General features: G+C 42.0%; 1 protein-coding gene across 10 annotated transcripts in view; it reads left to right on the top strand.

Moving 5' to 3' along the window:
• Sh3kbp1 (SH3 domain containing kinase binding protein 1) overlaps positions 1–21,995 on the top strand; it is a 279,242-nt gene that overhangs the window by 13,543 nt on the left and 243,704 nt on the right. For 2 of the 10 annotated variants that reach the window (XM_048796356.1, XM_048796354.1), the window contains exon 1: positions 13,106–13,263. The exons of 5 other annotated variants lie outside the window; for them this stretch is intronic. In XM_048796356.1, coding sequence (XP_048652313.1) covers positions 13,213–13,263 — 51 coding nt within the window. In that variant the 5' untranslated portion in view covers positions 13,106–13,212. Of the gene's footprint in view, positions 1–13,105; positions 13,264–21,995 lie in introns of those variants that run through there. 3 more of the 10 variants (XM_048796351.1, XM_048796350.1, XM_048796355.1) reach the window with 2 other exon arrangements.

Raw genomic sequence — 21,995 nt, 5'->3', positions numbered from 1 at the left:
CCCCAACACACACACACACACACACACACACACACACACACCTTTATGAGGTGGTGGATATGTTAATTAGCTTGATGGTAGTAAATATTTCACAATGTATATTAAACCATAACACTATACACCTTATGTAAATACAGTTTTATCTGTCAATCACACCTCAATAAAGCTGGAAAAAGAACAGGCAGAAGTGGCCAGACCCTAACACCCCTGCTGCCTGGGAAGGGCAGGCCTCAGCTAGAAAGAAAGCCAAGGCCTATGCCAAAGGTGCAAGTTCATCCTTGCGGGGCCTTCTGGGCAGGATGCCTCTAGGGCTGCTTAGGAGACATTTGGTTTCACTTTAGTTTCTTAAATCACAAGGTGATTTGAAATAATGTCCCCCCACACCCACCCAAGTCTCTGGGATATATTTCATCATGTTTGTGTTAGAAAGATGGGATAAAAATCCTAAGGGAAATGCAAAGAGAGCTAAGCTAAAAATGTAAATGTCTGTTTAATGTATAGTCACAACATACTGTAGCATCACACGCACAGGCACACGAGCATGTGCACCATCTTAATTATTTGTGGAAAGAGGTGCATGAAGTCAGCTTGTTTTCATTCTTAGCTGCCTATTTTGCTTGTCAAGAAGGAATGAACGTTTCATTTATTTACATACTTTCTCTGGGACCACCAGGTTTTTCTCACAAAGAGATGCTATGTGTTTGGGAGCCTGGGTGCAAAACAAAATGGGCTTGCCTGAGTTTGTAAGCCGAGAAGTTGTCCGAGCCAAACCACATCCTGCCCTGGGTTTCTGGAGGCAGGTGGTCCCATATGGAGACTCGGAGCCTGAGCAACCGTGTGAACCCTGATTTTCTCAAAGCTCCAGAGTTGTGCTCAGTGTGTGGGGACACCCTGGCGACTATATCCTCTTAACACCAAGATTTTCTTCCAAGAAGGCCACCCAGCTCACTGGTCCCAATGAAGGCTGTGGGGCTGATCTGATTCCAGTTGTGGTTGTGCTGAAATCAGCTGTACCACTGGCAGCTGCACTGCAACTCTTGGGAAATACTTTTCTAGCTATAAAACAAGGCCATGGTCAAGACCTGAGAAGGAGAGTGCAAATCATTAATATCAGCTAGGTGAAAACCAAAGAGGGATTCTTTTTATATATTATGAAAGAAAAAATAAATTAAAATTATATTTAAAATATGTACTAGATGTACACTTAAAGGTATGTTTATACCAAATATAGTTGGGATTGATGAAGTGTTAAAATGTGAGCATATTCTTAGCAGGACTGTACATGTTTGGATAGTATTTCACTGTCTGCAGCATGGTGGGGTTTGCTCTCTGATCAGATATGATTCATAGTAAAGAAATAACATTCAAAACCAATATGGACAGATTATGGGCAAAAGATACGTTATAGTTGTTTGAAACCATAGACATTAGTAGCTGCTAAACTTGTAGTCATGCTGTAATATTAGGAGCTTCATGGGCATACTAGGACGGGAATCTGGTTTATTGCTATCATTCTAATTGCTGTCCAACAGCCTGGCTTATATGTACAATTCAGTCCTCAACTGTTTCTCTCAGCTGCCAATCATGATTGTGTGCACAACTTTTTTTGTCCAACTTAATCTTTGTTGTTGTTGTTGTTAAGCCTTTTTTTGTTTTGTTTTTGCAGTACTGGGGATGGAACACAAGGCTGTGTGCATGCTGAGAAAGCTCTCTACCATTGAGCTATGCCCCTATCCTCTTCCTGCCCACCTCACCCGCCTCCCCACCCCTGATCTTTTTTTTTTTCTTTTCTTTCCGGTACTGGGGATTGAACTCAGGGGCACTCTACCACTGCCACTGAACTACATGCCCAGGTTTTTTAAATTTTTGAAACAGGGTGTTACTAAGTTGCTGAGGCTGGCCCCAAATTTTTGATCCTCCTGTTTTAGCCTTCTGAGTTGCTGGGTTTATAGGTGTGTGCCACTGTGCCCAACTTAAAAAAGAAGTTAATTAATTTGTTTATTTTTCAGTGCTAGGATTGAATTTAGGACCCTGTACGTGCTAAGCAAGCATTTTACCACTGAGCTACACCTCCAAGTCCCCCAATCTTGAAATTGGAATAATTGCCAACCTACTTATTAAAAATACATATGCCAGGGCTGGGGTTGTGGCTCAGTGGTAGAACGCTTGCCTAGCATGTGTGAGGCACTGGGTTCGATCCTCAGCACCACATTAAAAAAAAAAAAAAAAAAAACCTAAAATAAAGGTATTGTGTTCACCTACAACTAAAAATATATACATTTAAAAAATAAATCTGCCATATTAAAATAGTTCCAGCTATTGTGTATTAAATGGGTGATTACAACATTAGGCTCTAGTGGCACATAATGTGAACTTTGAAACAAATTTCTATATGGAGCATGTCAGGCTTGTGTGATTTCAAATGTTGAAAGTTCATTTTTTGTGCTTATTGATATTTCTTCCAGGGACTGCTCTGTTACTTGGTTCAAAAGGTCGCATGACAGCTTATCTCTTTGGTGCATATAATCCAGGCAATTATAGTGTGAGCTTCTGCTGTCAGTAGTGGTTAAAAATCCACATACCTTTCTCCTTTTTTAGCCTCTGATGTTTTTTTTTTTTTTATTCAATTTAACTCATCCTTTTATTTTAAAACTTGAATGGGTTCCATTAACAGATATTTTAAGGTGACAATCAAGTCTAGGGTGCTGCCAACTTTAAGCTTTAAGTCCCCAGCCCTCAAGCTAGATATAAAATCTAATTTCGGGCCTGTTGCAATGCAGAGATGTAGCTGATTTGTAAACAGCCCTTGTAACAACATGGCCCAGTTGACAAGCCATGGTTCTCTGTCAGGGTGAAGTGTATTATCTAGCTGTCTAAATGGTGACCCTGATTGCAGTTCCACCTGGGGTGCATCTCACAGAGCCACACAGGATAATTAAAGCCACAGATTCATGATTGGTAGATTCAGCTCATTTTAGACTCATTACAGTCAAACTTAGGCCTGTCTTTATCCATTATAATGAAAGCCAAAAGAGGATTCACTTTACTAAAAACTATGTCCTTTTTTTCCCTTTTAGCTAGGAATGTACAAGTGAATATTAAAGCATAAAATAATTAAAAGTTACTCTCTGTGTAATGAAGCCTACTCTGGGGGCATTCTTGGCCCTTGCACTTCTTGGACTTCATAGTCACTCAGGTTTCTCTCAGCCCTGTAGCCTCTTGCTTGTCTGACATGCTGCCAGAGATGAGTAGGTGATTCACATGGACCCATTTCTTTCCAGAGTGGCTAGAATGGTCTTATGGACCTAAAAGAAGCATGCTAAGTATTCATCTGATTTAACTGAATTTAACATACAGTCCTTCAGATGAATCCAGAATTTTGTAGTTATTTAATGATTCATTTTTTTTGTGGAGGAGGGGTACTAGGAATTGAACTCAGGGGCACTCAACCCTGAGCCACATATGCCTAGCCCTATTTTATATTTTACTTAGAGACAGGGTCTCACTGATTTGCCTAGTGCCTTGCTTTTGCTGAGGCTGGCTTTGAACTCACGATCCTCCTGCCTCAGTCTCCCAAGTGGCTGGGATTACAGGTGTGTACCACTATGCCCAGTTTGGTTCACTCTTTAATAGTATACAGTTTATTTGGTTACTAAATTAGTGAATTATTTAAGTAAAAAGGGAAGTTCTTTCCATGAGGTAGATCTTACAAGCTGGTGCTGCTTTCATTTACATGTGATTACTGATTATATTAAATCAGGAATGTGGGTAAGAGGAGTAGCAATCCAAAGGTTTAAGACGTCTGGCTACTAGGAGTTGCATAATCTCTTGCTGTCTGGGATCTGGCACAGTTGACAATTCATGGTTCTTCTGCAGGGTGAAGTCTGTTATCTAGCTGTCTAAATGGTGGCCCTGATTGCAGTTTCACCTGGGGTGTATCTTACAGAGCACATGCATTTATAACTTTCAATTTCCATTATACTGATAATGATGGTTGGATATCAGTTTAAAGAACAGCATAGGCTGGGCATGGTGGTGCGGGCCTGTAATCCCAGCTGCTCAGGAGGCTGAGGCAGAAGGATGGATAGTTCAAAGCCAGCCTCAGCAATGGCGAAGCACTAAGCAACTCAGTGAGACCCTGTCTCTAAGTAAAATATAAAATAGGGCTAAGGATGCGACTCAGTGGTTGAGTGCACCTGAGTTCAATTCCCGGTACCCCCCCCCCCCCAAAGAAAGAACAGCATAATATTTTATATGTATTGATTTATAAACATACATGTTTTTAAATAAATTTGTTTTCCTTTAGGCCATTAATCTTTCAATTTTAATTTCTTCTTTTGCTTCTTTGACAACTGAAATTTAATGGCGTATTGGGACAATTTGTGTTTTTGCAGAATGGTTTCTGAAGTATTGCCAAAATGCTGGCTGTTTTTGAAAATCCAGGTGATCTCTGTAAGTTATTGAACAAGATCCAAGTGTTGTATACATAGTTCAGTCTATTTATATTATAGTACTCTTTTCCACTGTGGCCACCTACACCTTGATTTTATAATATGAAATGTTACTGGACTATTAAAATATAGAAGAGTATGAGACTATAACCCACATCTAGCAACCCACCACCTAGTTTTATCAAATGTTACCATTTTGTCATACTTCTGATCCTTTAAAAATAAATAAGTCGACTTCTGCTTTCAGCTCAGAAATGTAGAGGGCTGCAAACATGTACCTCCCACGCTTCCAAGAAAAAATCTGGGTAGACTGGAAATTAACAGAGAAAGGAGTTTGCAGAGTGAACAGCCATTGCAAAATCTGGAGGGAGATAGGTTCCTTCTGAGACACAAGACAGGATCTGAGCATTTGCTTACAGGGGCAGAAGTCACCAGATGCCATAGAAGTAGGTAGGAAGATGACGCTAGAAAATGTGATAAATTGCTGGGGGGTGAGCGTGGGCTGGCTTGAGAGTATGAAGCTCCTGGGGCAGCAGTTGGGGGGTGGGAGTGTACCCCTTTGTAGGTTTTTCCTCCAGGAACCCCACCTGGCTTTCATAAGGAGGACTGGAGAGAAAGCTCATGATACTAACTCAGGAACTGCTAAGAAATCCACTTAGACCCTATCCCTTGAGGAGCAAAAGGCTTACTTTACCTGGCAAGGACATGGCGTGAGGGCTCTGGTGAAATGTCACTGCAGCTGGGTGAAGGCAACTCACCTACCCCCATCCTACCACGCCATCTCACTTAAAAGATAGTCTGCAGAGAGCGGGGCCTCAAGCAGGAGGTAGACCGAGAACACCAGTGGTAACTGCTGCAGCTGGGGGGTGGCGGGTAGGGGACGACACACAACAACTGTAGACCTGGAGGGGAGGCAGAAACACCTGTGAAGGCTATAGTCCCCAAGACATAGGCCTATTGCACACTCTTGAGACTGAGGCTTAGAAAATTCGAGAATTAACCCCACCAACCCCTACCTAAAGCATGCCAACAGCCTCTGGGAGTAACAATGGTAAATTGTAGCAGAGAGACAGGCTTGTTTTGGGGAACAGTACAAAGGGAAAGCCCAGAGGGGACAAAAAGAATCACTAGAGGAATTTGAAGTTTCTGATATCCATAGGTGCATTTGCCTCGGTAGCTACTACCCTATAGAAAATATCCAACTTTCAACCAAGGATTACAAGGCATGCCAAAAGGCAAGTAAAAGCAGTCGGAGGACACAAAACAGTCATTGGGACTAGCTGCAAATATACACACACATATTACCTATCTCTGTCCACTGTACTTTTAGGTAGCAGGTGCCATTTTAGGTGCCATTTTTGGAATGGGATTAATAAGGTCTGAAATCTGAGAGAGCTAAACCTCTAACAGAAGACAGAGAATCATAACCATAGATGAGTGAAAAGATAATTATAGACAGTGAGACCTGCAACGGAGAAATACAGTAGGGGAAAAGCATAGAGTGGCTGGTAGGGTGTGTAGGCTGTTTGAGCTGGAGTCATCAGCTAAACATCAATCAGAGGAGGTGATGTTAGAGCTAACGTGTGAATGATGAAGAGGGTCCTACCATTATTAAGAGCCATCCAAGTAGAAAACAGCGAGTGCAAAGGTCCTGAGGCATGAACAAGGTTGGATCCCCTCAGTATAATATTAATGCTTTGGAAGGTACAAGTGCTAGGTGCACGTTGCTGATGACAGCAACCTTGCCACTGTGTCTTTGTCATGGCTAACAGAGAGGAAGTGGTGGGTGAGTTTTCTCCTGCTTACATAATTTTCTTTCTTTAAATACATGGAGGAATTACCCCTCTCTCCTCCCATTTTGGTAGGCAAGGAGAATCTATTATACCTAATTTGTGACCACTTCAGGACCTGGCAGGAGATAAAAAGACGTGAATTTGCAATTGTGAGAAGATTCTTCATTCATCCAGCAAAATTGCATTGCCCCTCTCTCTCTGATTGTAAAGAATGTACATTAACTCAACTACTACTCTGTGCTTTTATTTCTGTATTTCAGATGGGAAAACTGAAACCCAAAGAGGTTACCTGACTTAATGGAGATTGCAAATCTATTATAGGTCAATCCTTGTATTTGAATGCTGGCAGCCTGACTTCTCATGACTGCTCTGTGAGAATTAACTGGAAGGCCTTGGTAACAAAGAAGATGGGAAACAAGACCTCCACATAGATCTTAGGAAGAAAACTGGAAACTGAATGTAGTTGTTAAATTCTTATGGTAACTCAGCTTATGTTAAAGCATTAGCTGGTGAAACTGCCTAGGGAAATGGATTTAATAAATACACGTTGAGTGATGTAGCACTTGTTCATTTGTCATGAGGTGAAAATGGGTAGTTTAAATAGTTGCAACATCCCAATTCCCTTTGCTGTCTTCCTACTATGAATGTTACTATATAATATGATTGCTGTGATAGCAATGTTGTCTGGCACTTCCCTACTCAGAACATTCTGGAAATCAGTTTTTGTGATCTCAGTAACTGTTAAGTAATTGGTACTGGTCTACTGTTTAGTAGACTGTATTTTGAACCCACTCAAATGTTTTTCATTCTTTTTTTATATAGTTTTAATGCTTATGGTTTAAGAAGAAATGAGGCTGGGTGCAGTGGTTTATGCCTGTAATCCCAGTGACTTGGGAGACTGAGGCAGGAGGATTGTGAGTTCAAAGTCAGCCTCAGCAAAAGTAAGGTGCAAAGCAACTCAGTGAGACCTTGTCTCAAAATAAAAAATAAAAAGGGCTGGGGATGTGGCTCAGTGGTTTAGTGCCCTTGAGTTCAATCCCTGGCACTAAGAAAAAAAAAAAAAAGAAAGAAAGAAGAAATGAGGCATAATATAAATAACCATATTAAGGATATCATTGGAGAGGGAGACTATTCCATTGGATGGAAAGGATGATTATAGGCCAGGGTGTAGCTCACATGCTTAGCATGTGTGAGGCCCTGACTTTGATCCCCAGCACCATCAAAAAGTAAGAAAAAAATTTCCAAATACCTTTGTTGATACACCAAAAGGCTGAAGAAGATACAATCTGGGTGGAGTGTTCTCTAACCAGCAGTAATAATTGAGTACCATTGTGTGCAGAGTTCTGTTATCTGTACCACTCATGAGATTATATACTAGGCAAGAAAAACAGTGAACCTTTATATAGTGCTCCCCGTGGCCAGAGAAGTTAAGTAACTTGCTCAGAGGAACACAGATTGTCAATGCCAGAACTGGATTTGAGCCTGTGGGTGGTTTAACTCCACAGTCTGTGCTCTCTCACCCCTAATTGTACTATGGTACAGCATTGTCTGGGTGGCCTCCGCTATGTTAAAAAAAAAAAAAAAACCAAACCAGATGGTAATTAATTAGCAGGAGGGGGGCCAAATCTGCCAGGTTCTGAGACCCTGCTGGGAATCTTGGCTGGGCTGATAGGATTCTGTGAGTTTTTCTTTTTTTTTTTTCAATATGCAGCCACGTCTCAATTGAAACCACGACTTCCTGTGAATACCTTATGATGTTATTTGAAGAAGGCAAATAAGCATATGAATTTTTAAAAAGTTTCTTTGAGTATATTGATTTTTACGAATGGATGCAATTAGTAGTTCTCATTAGTTCCAAGAAGTATTTATCCTGGCATGCCTTAGTTCCACGTAAAGCTCCTTAATACTAAAAAAATGTGCAGGTTCTGCTGCTTTGACTCTCTAGGACTTGAATGTGACTGATGACTTGAAACATGCGCAGGAATCCAAGGGTCGATGCTGCCAGCACAAATGGAAAAATGTATTGCTTTAATTTAAAAAACAGGCCATGTCTACTTTTTGACTCCCTTTACATTTATCCTGACAAGTCATATTTTCTGGGAGGGCGGGGAACTAGGGAGCAGGATGGCGCTTTTTTTCATGGATAAGATCCAGGGTGCTGGGAGTGGAGCTCAGTGGTAGAGCCCCTGCCTAGCATGTTTGAGGCCCTGGGTTCCATCCCCAGCACCTGGAACAAAGAAACAAATCAGAAGTTATAAAAAAAAAAAACCCTCAGAAAACATTTCACAGTGTGCCTTTTGATGGTACCCTCCCAATTGTGAAGTAGAAACAAAGAACCTAGATTCTGAAGCCAGATGGTGGTTGTGGACCTTGCTTCCCAAACTGTAATGTGGCCCCTCCTCAGGATGCAGATTGGGATGGAGTGGAGGGAGGGCTGGGCTGGCAGTGGCTGAGTACAGGGAAGCTGCCTGCCATTCTAAGAAGCTCCTAGCGGGTGCTACTTTTAGTAGCAAGGATCTCTGATGTTCCAAATCCCACCCTCCACCTCAGGCTATGTGGAGCACTGGAATCTCCAGGAGGGGTTTAAACAATTCCCAGGGCCACACCAGATCCATTGAATTAGAGACTCTGGGGGTGAGTCTCTTAGGTGTTTTGGAAAAAATAAAAAGCAACTGAAGTGATTTAGAAATCAAGCTGCCTGCTTTGTTTATTGGGGGAGTAATGGCAGCTTTAGCGAACTTCCCAGTAGAAATCAGATTAAGATGTTTAAAAACAAACTTTCTGACATTTTAGGAGCTTCTTTTTTGACCTAAACTCTCTGAGAAACCTCACCAGCCACCCCTCCTTGGAGGGGAATTGTGGAGCTTTTGTGATTGTGTCCAAACTAGCTTAAATCAGGGAGCGTGGAGAAAAAGTACTTAATGGTTAGCTTGCTGGCCTGCCTAGCATTAGATAATGTCTGAGAAGGCTCACGGAGCACGTCCAGAGAAGCTGGGGCCCGAATATGGAAAAGTCATGATTATGAGGTAGGAGTTGGAATGATGCTTGCGAGGAAAGTGTCATTTCAGCTCTTTCTTTGCTCCCACGTTTGGGGTTTCATTCTAGTGGTGTGTGGAGGGTCAGGACAACTGGAAAGGAGGCCCTGGGGCTGCATCTGTTGTGATGAAGCTAGGTTCCCTGTGGGGTAGTCCCTTTCACAGTAGACTTTTTCTTTTTTGATCGCAGAGACTCCCCTGCAATTGGCTCTTTAGGATTTCCTAAACCTCACTGTTACTCTTTTCCTGAGGTCTAGACACCAGGTGGGGCCTGATCTTTCCAGGTTTGGCATCTCCCTCCAGCTATGGTGACCTTCTTCTAAACCAAGTGTTTCCCATGATTGCATCTGTGCCTTTCCTTACTCTAGCTCCTTACATTGTGTAAGGATGAAAAAAAACATACTGAGGGAAAATGTTGGCTACTCCTTCTCCCTCTCTGAGACATGGCGAGAGCTACGTTGTACTTTGTTCCTAGGAATTTCCGTCCCTGGGAGGGTCCAAGCTGAGAAGCAGAAGCTGTAAGTGTGAGCAGCATGAGGAGTCTCTGCTAGGGTCCAGTTTACACATTATGGAATCTGGGAGAATGCAGTGTCCCCTGCTGATCCTGCAGTCGCTGTAGGGCAGCAAGAACAAGGACATCTGGAACCTACCTCTGGCTCTTACACCTCCCACCTCCATGACACAAATGATGCACAGGAAAAATGGATGCCTTCCCTGAAAGAGAAAGATCAGAGAGGTTCAGTGGGCATGTCTGGAGCATCTACTATGTCTCAGTGCTCTTTTAGGTCTTGGGGCGGGGGGACCCTGGAGGAGGGACAGCTGGAAACATACTTTTTGAATCTGATATTATTCACATATTTTGTGGATCTGGTATGGTAAGGGTGCATAAAGGGAGGGGACCTAAGAGTCTAGGGCAGGTGAGAAGAAATTTAATCCAGTAAAGAGGATGGAATGCAAGAGCTACTACTGAGTGCATTGTGAGCAGAGGCTTGGAGGGGCAGGAGAAATTTGATGCACATCTGGAAATCAGCCTTGCCAGGGAGTAAAATGGGAAGTGGGGCAAAGCCCAGCCAGGATGTTAGAGATCTTGCAACTGCTCCCAAGGAACTGGAACTCTAGGGATAATGGACAACTACTGGAAGAAGTATTTAAGTGTGTGTGTGTGTGTGGGGGGGTGTAACATAAGATGGTCATGGAGGAAAAGTTCCTCCAACATGTGACCTCTCCTGAATGAGCATCTGTATCCATACTGCTTTTTTTTTTTTTTTTGGNTCATAAGCCTCTATTCATCTCTAAAGTGGGAGTAACATTATCTACTCCCCAGAATTGGCATAAGGTCTCAGTGAAGTTGTGAACTGTCCACCACAAAGCACTGTTGAGACAATGTCTCCAGCCCCCCACTTTTTTAAAATTTTGAGACAGGGTCTTGATAAGTTACTTAGGGCCTCAGTAAGTTGCTGAGGGTGACTTTGAGCTTGGGATCCTCCTGCTCAGCCTCCTGAGCTGCTGGGATTATAGGCATGTGCCACCATGTCCAGATTCCCCACAGGTTTTTAAAAAAATTCTTTTGGTAGTTGTAGATGGACAGAATGCCTTTGTTTTATTATTTTTTTTAATTTTTATGTGGTGCTAAGGATCAAACCAAGTGCCTCATTTATGCTAGGCAAGACCTTTGCCACTGAGCTGCAGCCCCAGCCCCCTGCCCACAGCTTTTTAAAAGTTGTTTCATGAGATCTACCATAAAATTCACCCAAAGTGTCCCATTCACTGGTTCTTAGTATACTCACAAAGTTGTGTAACCATCATGAGAATCTAATTCTCAAACATTTCCATCACCCTCAAAAGGTACCTTGTACCCATTTGTAGCCACTTCCATGCCTAGCCCTAAGCAACCACTCTTCTTTGTAATTTCTCCTTTTTCTTTAACATCAAGGGGAATGTTTTCCATGAGTCTGTTATTTACTTTAAGGAGTCTCTTTGCCAAATCACAGACTTTTCCTCTTGACTCCCCAGCTATTGCTCAGCCCATCCCCGTCAGCATACTTTAGACAGCACATAACAGAAACCTGTCTGGGATGGTCTTAAACACAGGTTTGTTTTCTCACATTATTGGGAGGCTAGAGGTAGGGTAGTGGGATGAGCCGTTCAGTGTGACATCAGAAACCCCCTTTCTTGTCCCTTCTCTTTCACAGCGACCTTCTGGTAGTAACTTCACCCAAGGACTGTCTTCCCTTGGTTGTCAGATGGTTGTGGGATGACAGCCATTGACAGTAGGACCCTTTCGTTCTTGTTCACAGCTTGTCTGGAGGAGCAGTCCTTTCCTACAGGCTAATTGGTTGAACTTACTTCCTGTTGTCCACCTAAAACCGGTTATTAGCTTAGAATTTGTTAGGCTGCCCTCCTGGAGCTGGGAATGGGCTCCACTAAGGAATGGTGAGCACCTGTAACCAATAGTAGGTTCTGCTAGGGAAGAAGGAAGGGAGCTGGCTTTGCTGGGTAGGCAGCCCACAGTGTTCACTGAAGGTTATTGGATCGTGTGAATCTCATTTCCCTTTATTTGGGGGCCTTTTATGTCAAACACAAGCAAGGGGATCCTCTGGCTTTGAACTTATTACCTATGGGCAGGTAGACCCCAGTCCCAGTTCATCCTGGCTGGGTAGTAGTGGGCGTGATCAGTGATCTCAGCAGTGTTAAGAGTAAAAACAGTTTTTTTTTTTTTTAAAGAGAGAGAGAAAGAGAATTTTTTAATATTTATTTTTCAGTTTTCGGTGGACACACATCTTTTATTTGTATGTGGTGCTGAGGATCAAACCCAGCGCTGCGCGCATGCCAGGCAAGCACCCTACCGCTTGAACCACATCCCCAGCCCCCCAAAACAGTTGTATATGAGCATTTTTAAAGCCAACTCAATATAAATTTCACCAATTCAGGAATTTCTCATAATGGTCAGATGCTACGCTGAAGTTTATCTTTGGACAGTTTAATAGTGTGGGTCTTTTGGGGGTGGTGTTATCATTGACACATGTAGGAAATAAAGTCACATTAGAAAAACTTATTTGCTTTAGGATAGAAATATTTGAATGAAATACATTAATAGTAAATAGTAGAAAATCACTGGTGTCTAGTTATTAAGTTATTTCCTGAGGAATCTCTCTTTGGGAAAAAAATTCTGCTTTGAATATGTCAGTATTCCAGTTATGATCTGATCTTAAAATTAACAAATTTGACTTTCTTTCAAGTGTAGTTCACGCTTCATAGAGCCAAATAGACATTCTGCCAGTTATTAGGGCTTTATTAAATTCTGCTTTATATGTAATAAAAAAATCAAGGTAGGCCTCTGTTGCAAAGTAATTTATTTGCTCATGAGCTATATTTCAGAGTCTATTTCAGGGCGAGGTTTGTCCACATGTAAGTAATGAGCGTTTGCTGCTGCAGCTCTTAATGGTGAGAACGGATGTTGAAGAAAGCAAACACCATATGCCCTTTGTTTCCCGTGCCTGTCTCCTTCTGGAGGCCTGGGTGGAGTGTCTCAGCTGTCTCAAATAATCTCCATTTTGCTGTTACTGCAGACTCTGCGGTTCTCCAACTCTCTTCTCTCTGATGTTAATTATAACTTCTTCCTAATTAAGTGGCTCTTCCTCCTTTTTGGTCAGAAAGGTTCTACTCTCTCAAGTGCCAGAGATTGGATTAATTTTGAAAAATGAGTTTCACTTGATTTGTGACAGGCATAAGGGCAAAGGATTAAAAAAAAAAAAACCCACCAGTGTGAATGTGTAGTGGGAGGGGCAGGCGGGTTGGGTACGGGACAGGATGCTTAGAATAATTCTGCTGCCAAGTGAATCAGAGAGGCTTGCAGTTCTCGGAGAGCGCAGAACTCACTTCTGCCCGGAGTTCAGACAGTGAGCCAGAAATCACCATTTCGTACTCCACAGCATGGAGGTTTCAGCAGCCAAAGCCCTGAGTGCCACAGACTTGTCTGAGAGTGTAAGTAGGCCATACATCTGTTTTGATTATTGTTATGTCTACATCTTTTGTACCCTGTTGCCTGACTCCCTTATAGGCCAGGAGGGAGATGTGATGGGGAATTTGGTCCTAGTTCAGTTCTTCCAAGATGCTGACATCATTTTACACTTGAACCCAGGTCTTAGTTTTCTTGCTTGTGGCAAAAGGGAATTTCTTTTCCCAAGCCACCCTCTGGCTTCCTTGGTTGAGTCCCTTTTGGTAGGGGCACTTCTCAAGAGTTTGAGCAGTCCGTCATCTGGTTTGTTCTCTTCCTTTCTCTTGCTGCTATCTGCAGCCAGATGAGTTTTCTCCCAGGGACATTGCACACAGACAGCTCGATCCAGCCAAACTTTTGGCAGGTGACCATTTCGGCAGCCAGGGATCCCTATCGGGGTTGGGAGCAGGTAACATTTCTGAGGCAGCTGGTGGATTTGAGAGTCTGGGGTGAAGCCAGGTGTGGAAGCCAACTTTCCTGTGATGGGAAGAAATAAAGGGGGAGGAGGTAAGACTGAGGTGGGAGACTGGATAGAGAGTCAGCTTGGGGTCTGTCAAGAGCCCTGTATTGTTGCTAGATGCCAATCAAGGTATCAGGTCAGGCACAAATCCCTACTCAGCTAGCTGTATAGCCTTGGACCACTAACAAAAATCCCTCCAAGTCTTCTTTTTCTATCTGAAAATCTCCATCACAGCCTTGCCTAAGCTGCTAGATACTTGACAACGAATGTGAAAGCACCTGGCACTCAAGTGCCTGACTTGTCTCTACTCCTCCTTCCCTGGTTCACTGTCCTGGAACCTCAACAGTGTGTTGGGTTCCGTGAGAAGCCACCCAGGGTATTTGATCCAGCTTGTTTCATGATGGCCTCTGAGGGTGCCAAGTTCTCTTGGTTTGTATCAGATTTGATCTTGGGGTCGGCCAGTTGGCCTTGCTTAAGCCCATAGCCCGAGGTTCTTCTTTTAGTTATGCCAGATGATACTCCCACAAAATTTGAAAAGGGAGGAAAAGTTATGAGCAGGTCATGCTTATTTCTGACAGATATATTTGAGTTAAAGATGCTGAGGCCTGGGGCCCTGAATCAGGGCTCTTGAGGGAGAGTGATAATTCAGAAGAGCCATTTCCCATTCAGCATTGAGTTTCCAAATTATGAACACCCATATTCAACTTCTGAGAGGGAGAAAAAAGGCAAAGATAAACATTGATGCAAACTGCTCAGCAGTTGATCTGGTTTCTGATTCAGAAGTAACATGCAGGGCGCCGTCACATCAGGTCATTTCAGTTACCCCATTTTTGAATTCAGGCAAATGCCAGATACATGGATCAAATCCCAGTTGCCTTTCCACTGGTGTGTGTGTGTGCGTGTGTGCGTGTGCACACACACACACACACACACACAGGGCACTTTCTGGAACCTGCCTTGTTAATTAACTTTACTGTGTGCCTTATATTCGCTAACTGTCAGTTAATTGCTAATAATAGTATTCCCTTGCCAGTCACAAGTTCTCCCATCCCTTTCCCCCACTGAATTCCTTGTATTCCATCTCATATTTAAGCTAAAGTTGTTTGCCTTTAGCTGCCATGCCTCCTCAATACTTGTGTATCAGAGAGCTCCGCCAGTGCTATTTTTCATCTTTGATTTTGGAGAAATCCTATCACCTGGACACTTGGTTTGTGTATAATAATTTAAGAGTTCCTTTTATCTTCTCCAGCAGCAAAGCAGTGTATCACAGCGAGCCAACCCTCAGCAGTTCTCTGTTGCTCTTTGTTGAAATTCAAGTCCTTTCCCACAGTCGGCTGGGCTGGTATGGTTTGGCTTCTGCCTGCCTTTTCAGCCTCATCAGCGTCACCTTCCTCCTTGGACATTACCTACCACCAAAGCGACTTCCTGCCCTCCCCAGCCCTCACTCTGTCCCCTCCTGCCTTTGGGCCAGGCACTGGTACTTCTTTCTGCCAGGAATGCCCTTTTCCTTGGTGCTTGCTGTGGCTGGTTCTTTCTTTTCTGTCAAGTGTTATTCTGAGAAGCCCCCCTGGGTCATCTTATCTAAAGGGACTTCCTCCATGTTATGTTTCCTTTTTCCCTTCTCATCACATCACCATACTCATTTCTTACTGAATACTCCTATCACAGCCTATAAATATTTTGTTGACTCATGGATTGACTCGTCATCTCCCCCACTAGAAATGCCACTCTGGAAGGGCAGGGGCCTTGTCTGTTACTCTCACTGTATCCCCAACCCCTCACTCAGTTCTAGATGCACAGTAGATGCTCAACAAATATTTGTTGATAGTCCTTTCTTTCTAGTCAGTCTCTCCTCATTCCTAGTCTGCATCTATCACTGCTTGGACACTTTGGGAGCACTCCAGACCCCAGGACTCTGTTTCCCTGTCTTGGCAAGTTGCTGGCTGCTATCCAGTTACCCTCGAACTGTTTTAAGCATCATTTTTTTTGTTGTTGTTGTTCTCAAAATGAAAACCACCTGTCTGCAAAGTGATTTATGTAAAACAAACGCTCTATTTCTTTACTGAGGCCTTCTTCCCCTTCTGCCTTTCTTCACCTCCTGCCAAGAATAATGGGAAAAACCCTATTATCTTGGAAAGTGGTTTTCCCTGTGGTTGGAATCCAAAGTTGGATGATTTATCACCAAGCGTGCTGGGACGAAGCTTTCCCCTGCCCTGTTGGCTGCTCTCAAATGTTAGTGGTTTGTTCTCCCTGGGACTTCAACCAAGTCATGTGATGGGGGCTCAGCCTTGGCAGTGTCTTTCTCTGTATATTTGCTTGAAATTTTCCTTTCCTCTGGTAAAGAACCTAGCCCAGGGCACCATATAAAGGGGGGCAGGGCTGGAGACATTGTCTCAACAGTGCTTTGTGGTGGACAGTTCACAACTTCACTGAGACCTTATGCCAATTCTGGGGAGTAGATAATGTTACTCCCACTTTAGAGATGAATAGAGGCTTATGAAGATTGGGTGACTTGCTCCCAGGTACATACATAGTTTTTTTTTTTTTTTTTTAGGTACTGGGACTTGAACTCAGGGACACTTGACCACTGAGCCACATCCCTAGCTCTATTTTATATTTTTTATTTACAAACAGGGTCTCACTGAGTTGCTCAGCACCTTACTTTTGCTGAGGTTGGCGTTAAATGCCCTATCCTCCTGCCTCAGCCTCCCGAGCTGCTGGGATTACAGGCGTGCCTGGCTAGGTACATAGTTTTTTTTTTTTTTTTTTTTTTTTTTGCTACCAGGCATTGAACCCAGGGGCATGCAACCATTGAGCCACATACCCAGAATTTTGTAATTTTTATTTTGAGACATGGTATTGCTAAGTTGCTTAGGGCCTCACTAAGTTGCTGAGGCTGGCTTTGAACTCATGCTCCTCCTGCTTCAGCCCCCACCCAGCAACTAGGATTACAGGTATGCACCACCACACTGGGCGGTCTGTAGGTTGTTATCAGTCAGGGTTAGAACCCACGTCTCTATGGCGTTCAAATCAAATTTTTGTTGATGTACTGAGTTTTTCTTAGGCAAAGTTTCCTGAGGTTGCCTTCTGTGTATGTAATACCCTTTTGTATTCTCCATTCCATTAAAAAAAAAAAAACCTGGTCAGGACCTTCTAAAATGATTATGTGGTCTGCTGACTAGTCACATCCCAGTTTGAAAACAGTTTGTAAAACACTACCATAGGTAATGTGTAAATTATGCTTATTTTATCTAGGCTTAAATGGATTAATCAACTTTAAAGTTTTTTTATGGCACTAGAACATGAATACATAAAATGCACATAATAGTACAGCTTGTTGAAGTTTCACACATTGAGCATGTCTGTGTAGCCAGCACCAGATCAAAACACACATCACTGCTTTCAACTTCTTGAATAAAGACAGAGGTATGGAGAATGGAACTGGAGAGTCCCTGAATTTGTTCTGAATTATGCACATACAATTTACTTGACATACCCTCTCTTTGTGGAGATTCATATTTTGTTTCTAGCGACGGGGCTTGGCTAGAATTTTAGCTCTCAAAACTACAGAAGAAATGGCATATATCTTCCTTAATGGTCATCAGAAATTAGTACAGCTGGGTGCAGTGGTACACACCTGTAATCCCAGCTACTGGGGAGGCTAGGTAGGAGGATCACAAGTTTGAGGCCAGCCCAGACAACTTTGTGAGACCCTGTCTCAAAAACAAACACAACAACAACAACAAAAACTAGGGATGTAGCTCTTGAGGTGGAGTACCTCAGGTTCAATCCTCAGCTACCACCCTCCCCGAAAAAAAAAGAGAGTCACACCCTCCCCCGGGAAAAAAAAAAAGAGAAAGAAAAAAAGAAATTGACACAAAAGGAGGGTCGACTGAGGATGTGCCTGATTTTGCTGAGGCTGGCTTTGAACCCACGATCCTTCTGTTTCAGCTTCCCAAGCTGTTGGGATTACAATCATATGCCACTGAGCCTGGCTCAAGGCTGGCTTTGAACTCGAGATCCTCTTGTCTTAGCCTGTCTTAGCCCCTCTCAACTGTGGGGCCTTGCTCTCTCCTCCTTGGTAAAATTTGAATAAGGAGGAGAGGGCAAGGCTCCACAGTTGAATGTGGAAATATCTGAGTGTGAGAATTTATGGTCCTAGTAATTGAGATCAACTTTACTGTGGGCCTAAAGGGGGGAGTTGGGGAGAAGGAAGAAAGGATTTGTGATTAGAGTCCTAAGTCCCTAGAGGTTAATGAACATCTGTATAAAATAAGAAACTCCCATCTCTCCTGATAAGTATTGACTTTTAAAGAAAATTGTCTCAGTATACTAAATTAAACTGCTTATTTCTTGGTAACGGTATACATGCATCTCAATATAAATGCAAGCCAGATTAACTTTGCTTTCATAACGTAGGGTTCTATAAGGGGATCTTGGTGGACACATGTACATAATTCATTTTAATACAATGCATGTAGAAATAAAAGCTAATACTATAATGTGTTTTTAAAGCTTGACTGCTAAGTTATAAACTTTTATTAATTGGTGCCCTCTGTGAGAGTTATTATGCATAGCTAACTTTTAGTCTAGCCGAAATAGCCTTCCTGAATCAGGGACTTTGGGATAATAATAAATCCTGTGTGTTTGTGTTTGTGTTTTTGATCTTTGACAAAGATCCATTGAAACTGTGAAAACTTTGTTGGTTAGATAAGCTCTAATTCATTGTTCATTTTTGTAAAGGGGACTTTTAACTGTTACATGTTCAGTATGACTTTCCTAGGTGGGTGTTCTTGACTTCTAATGCTGGCTTGAAAGTTTGTGTTTAATTCTGAACAAGTCATGACTATGTTAGATTTAAGAAAAGTCTTGAAATAGCCAGGTGTGGTGGTATTCTCCTGTAATCCCATTGGAAGTCTGAAGCAGGAGGATCGCCAAGTTTGAGGCCAGCCTCATCAACTTAGCGAGACATTGTTTCAAAATTAAAAATATAAAGGGCTAGGGATGTATCTCAGTGATAAAGTGCTTCTGGGTTCAGTCATTTGTAAACCACCCCCTTCTGTCTTAGAAATGGAACACACACTCTGAAACAAGAGGAGGAACACTGCTGTGGATAGGGAGTGGGTGTATGTGACTTACTGTTATTTTATCTGCACCCAGAGTTGTGCCTGGGCACTAAGGATTTGCTGAATGAATGGGAGTGAGGTGGGAGAAAGAGCTATAATCATAGCTGGCATTTAATAAGATTGTATGGTGTGCTTTGCCTGTTTCATCTGATTTAGTCATCACAAACAAGCCTGTGGGGTAGATGCTGTTATTATCCTTTTCATTAGGGTGACTTTATGTCCTCTGTCTGGGGACAGTTCTGGTGTATACCTGTTGTTTTAGCATTAACATTGGCAGTGCCTCCTTTTATTCTCAAATGTCCTGTTTCAGGTATGTTCTAGCTTGGATAAAGATGAGAAAACTGGGGCACAGAGAAGCCACGTCTCTTTCCACGGTCACCCAGATAGTAGAGGTGGTGTTCTTCCCTAGGAGTCTGATTCAGGTCTTTGCCATTCAGTCACTAAATTCTGCTGGCTCACAGTTTAGGTCAAGGAAAATGTATTTTAAAAATACACTTTATGGTTTTCAGTCTCAGTATTTAGTAAAAATTACTGCCGAGTTGGCATATGAAGTAGGTAACGGGATTTAGGGCAGTGGGAATATGCTAGACAAAGATCCATTGAAACTGTGAAAGTGTTTTCATTGGTAAGGCTGGACATTTCAGATCCTGGGATAATAATGCCATTCACATGTGCATGGTACTTTATTGTTTATAAAACATTTTCTCCTTTATTATTGAGTGCAAGTTTCTTGTGTACTCTGGGTGGTGAGTAGTGGGATTCCCAATTTACAGAGGAGGATGGGAGATCAGCTGCCTGGCATGGTCATCTTCCTGAGGTTGTTCAGCTAGAAGAGGGGCAGAACCAAATTCAACTCGGGTATTCTGCCTCCCTGGTCAGTAGTGCATTGCCTCTCTGCCAGAGGAGCATCTTTGGCAGATGTTCTTAACCATTGGAGGGTGCTGTTCCTGGAAGACTAATGAGTCACCTGAAACAGCGTTTCTCAGTCTGAGCATCTTTGTGTGTCATAGAGATTGACCCGTGCTACTTTCTACCCACTAGATGCAGTAGCATAGATTGTGACAACGAAAAGCCCCCCATTAGAAACCATTGACCTAACATGATAGCTGCATTAAAAAGAGGGAAAGACAACTCAAAAATGTTCGGCTTGTCATCGTCCCCTTCTCCAGTTTCTAAAACGTTAGAAAAGCCATTAAAAGACCAGCAAAGGGGCAGAAGAGAGAGAGCAAGCAACATGTTTCATGTTGAATTCTCTTCTATGAAAGAGCATTGGGTCTGCCGAGGAAGGAGAAGATAACCAATGATTTTTAAAGTTAAAAAAAAAATCACACAGTTAAAAATGTTTTTATAGAAAAGTTAGAGATCAGCCAAAATATACACATACAAAATCTCCTGTGATACTACTCTCCAGAGATAACCACAGTTCACATTTTGCTGTATCTTCTTCTAACCTTTTCTAGCATTTATGCATAAATATATACTCATTTATAGCATTTCCCAAATAGGCCCAGGTCAAAAAAGCTATTACCTTCAACCTTTTGTAGCTTAAATATGCCACAGATATCTTTCTTTATCTATAATATGCAACAACAAACTTCTTAATAGCTACATGATATCACGTTATATAAAATTTATTCATTCATTTTTCTGTTGTGTACATTTGGTTTCTTTCCAATTTTGTTGTTGTTATTACATGCTAAACTATGAGTGTCCGTGTATGTACTTAAGCCCTTCACAGCTGATGCTTTCCTTATAAAAGTTACAATCACTGTAACTGTTAGCATTCACAGAACAAGATACCTAATTCATAATGTTCTGGATTGTATTTTTATTATATTATATACCCTTTTCCCAAAGAGTTATAAGAAATGCATTATAAAAATTTGTTTATGTCTAGGCATACAGAATGAAGTCTGGGAAGTTTCTTGTTTTTTTTTTTTTTTCCTGATTAAACAATGACTAATAATAAACCATTTAGGTTTCATGCCTTGTTCACAAAGCCCTCTTAACTGTATTGTGCTACTTCCTGAATGGTAATCAGTCTGATGAAGATTGTTGAGCCTCACTTAAAGACTATGTACATTGCCAAGAGAAATTTAAGACTGTATTCTCATGAATTCTCACTGCTCATGGATTTTTCTTATATGCGTTTTAAATAAAAAATTACAAGCTCATAGTAAAACATTCAAATGGTACATAAGAGGTTAAATTCTGGAATGTATCACCCCTTGATTTTCTTTTCCCCTAGAATTTTCCTGTGTATATACAAAAACTAAAATATAAAGCATGTGAGATGGGCATGGTGGTGTGTGTAATACCAGAAGCTTGGGAGGCTGACGCAGGAGGATCACAAGTTCAAAGCCAGCCTTAGCAATTTAGCAAGGCCCTAAACAACTTAGAGAGACCCTGTCTAAAAATACAAAAAGAAAAAGGGCTGGGGATGTGGCTCAGTGGTTAAGCTTCCCTGGTACATCCCCCTCAAATGTTTTTAAAAACCACAAATTGGGAAATAATATGCAACGTATGAGTCATCTAACCAGCTTTTTTCATTTAATGTATCTTTCTGCTCCACCACGTTATTCTATTTAATTGGTGCCCTATTTGGGGTTGTTTTAAGCTTTTCTCTTGCAACATATCATCTTCTTTATTGTGAGTCTCTCTACAGGATAAATGCCTACCAGTGGAATTGTTTTATTAAGTCTGTCCTTACAATTTTGATCAATATTGCTAAATTGCCTTTCCACCAACAATATATAGCTTGACATGTTTCCATTAGGCATTTTTTCCTCTCTGACATGAACTTGATTAATAAATTAGCAACACAAAGGTAAAACCTCATCTACCATAATTGTTTAGTAGCAGACCATGTTCTCCCTAGTGACCATGTAGGGCTTTTTTTTGTTTTTTTTGTACTGTAGATTGAATCCAGGGTAGCTTTACCACTGAGCCACATTCCCAGCCCTTTGTATTTTTTATTTTTAAATTTTGACACAGGGTCTTCCTAAATTGCCCAGACTGGACTTGAACTTGATATCCTTCTGCCTCAACCTTCCTGGTTACAGGGATTACAGGCATGCACCAATGTGCCTGGTTAAGGATTGGTTTTCAGGATTGAGTATGCTGGGGGGGGGGG

The sequence above is a fragment of the Marmota marmota genome, unplaced genomic scaffold, assembly GCF_001458135.2.
Source record: "Marmota marmota marmota unplaced genomic scaffold, marMar, whole genome shotgun sequence".
NCBI lineage: Eukaryota > Metazoa > Chordata > Mammalia > Rodentia > Sciuridae > Marmota > Marmota marmota.
The sequence above is the reverse complement of the archived record's forward strand: the minus strand, read 5'-3'. Positions and strand labels throughout refer to the sequence as shown.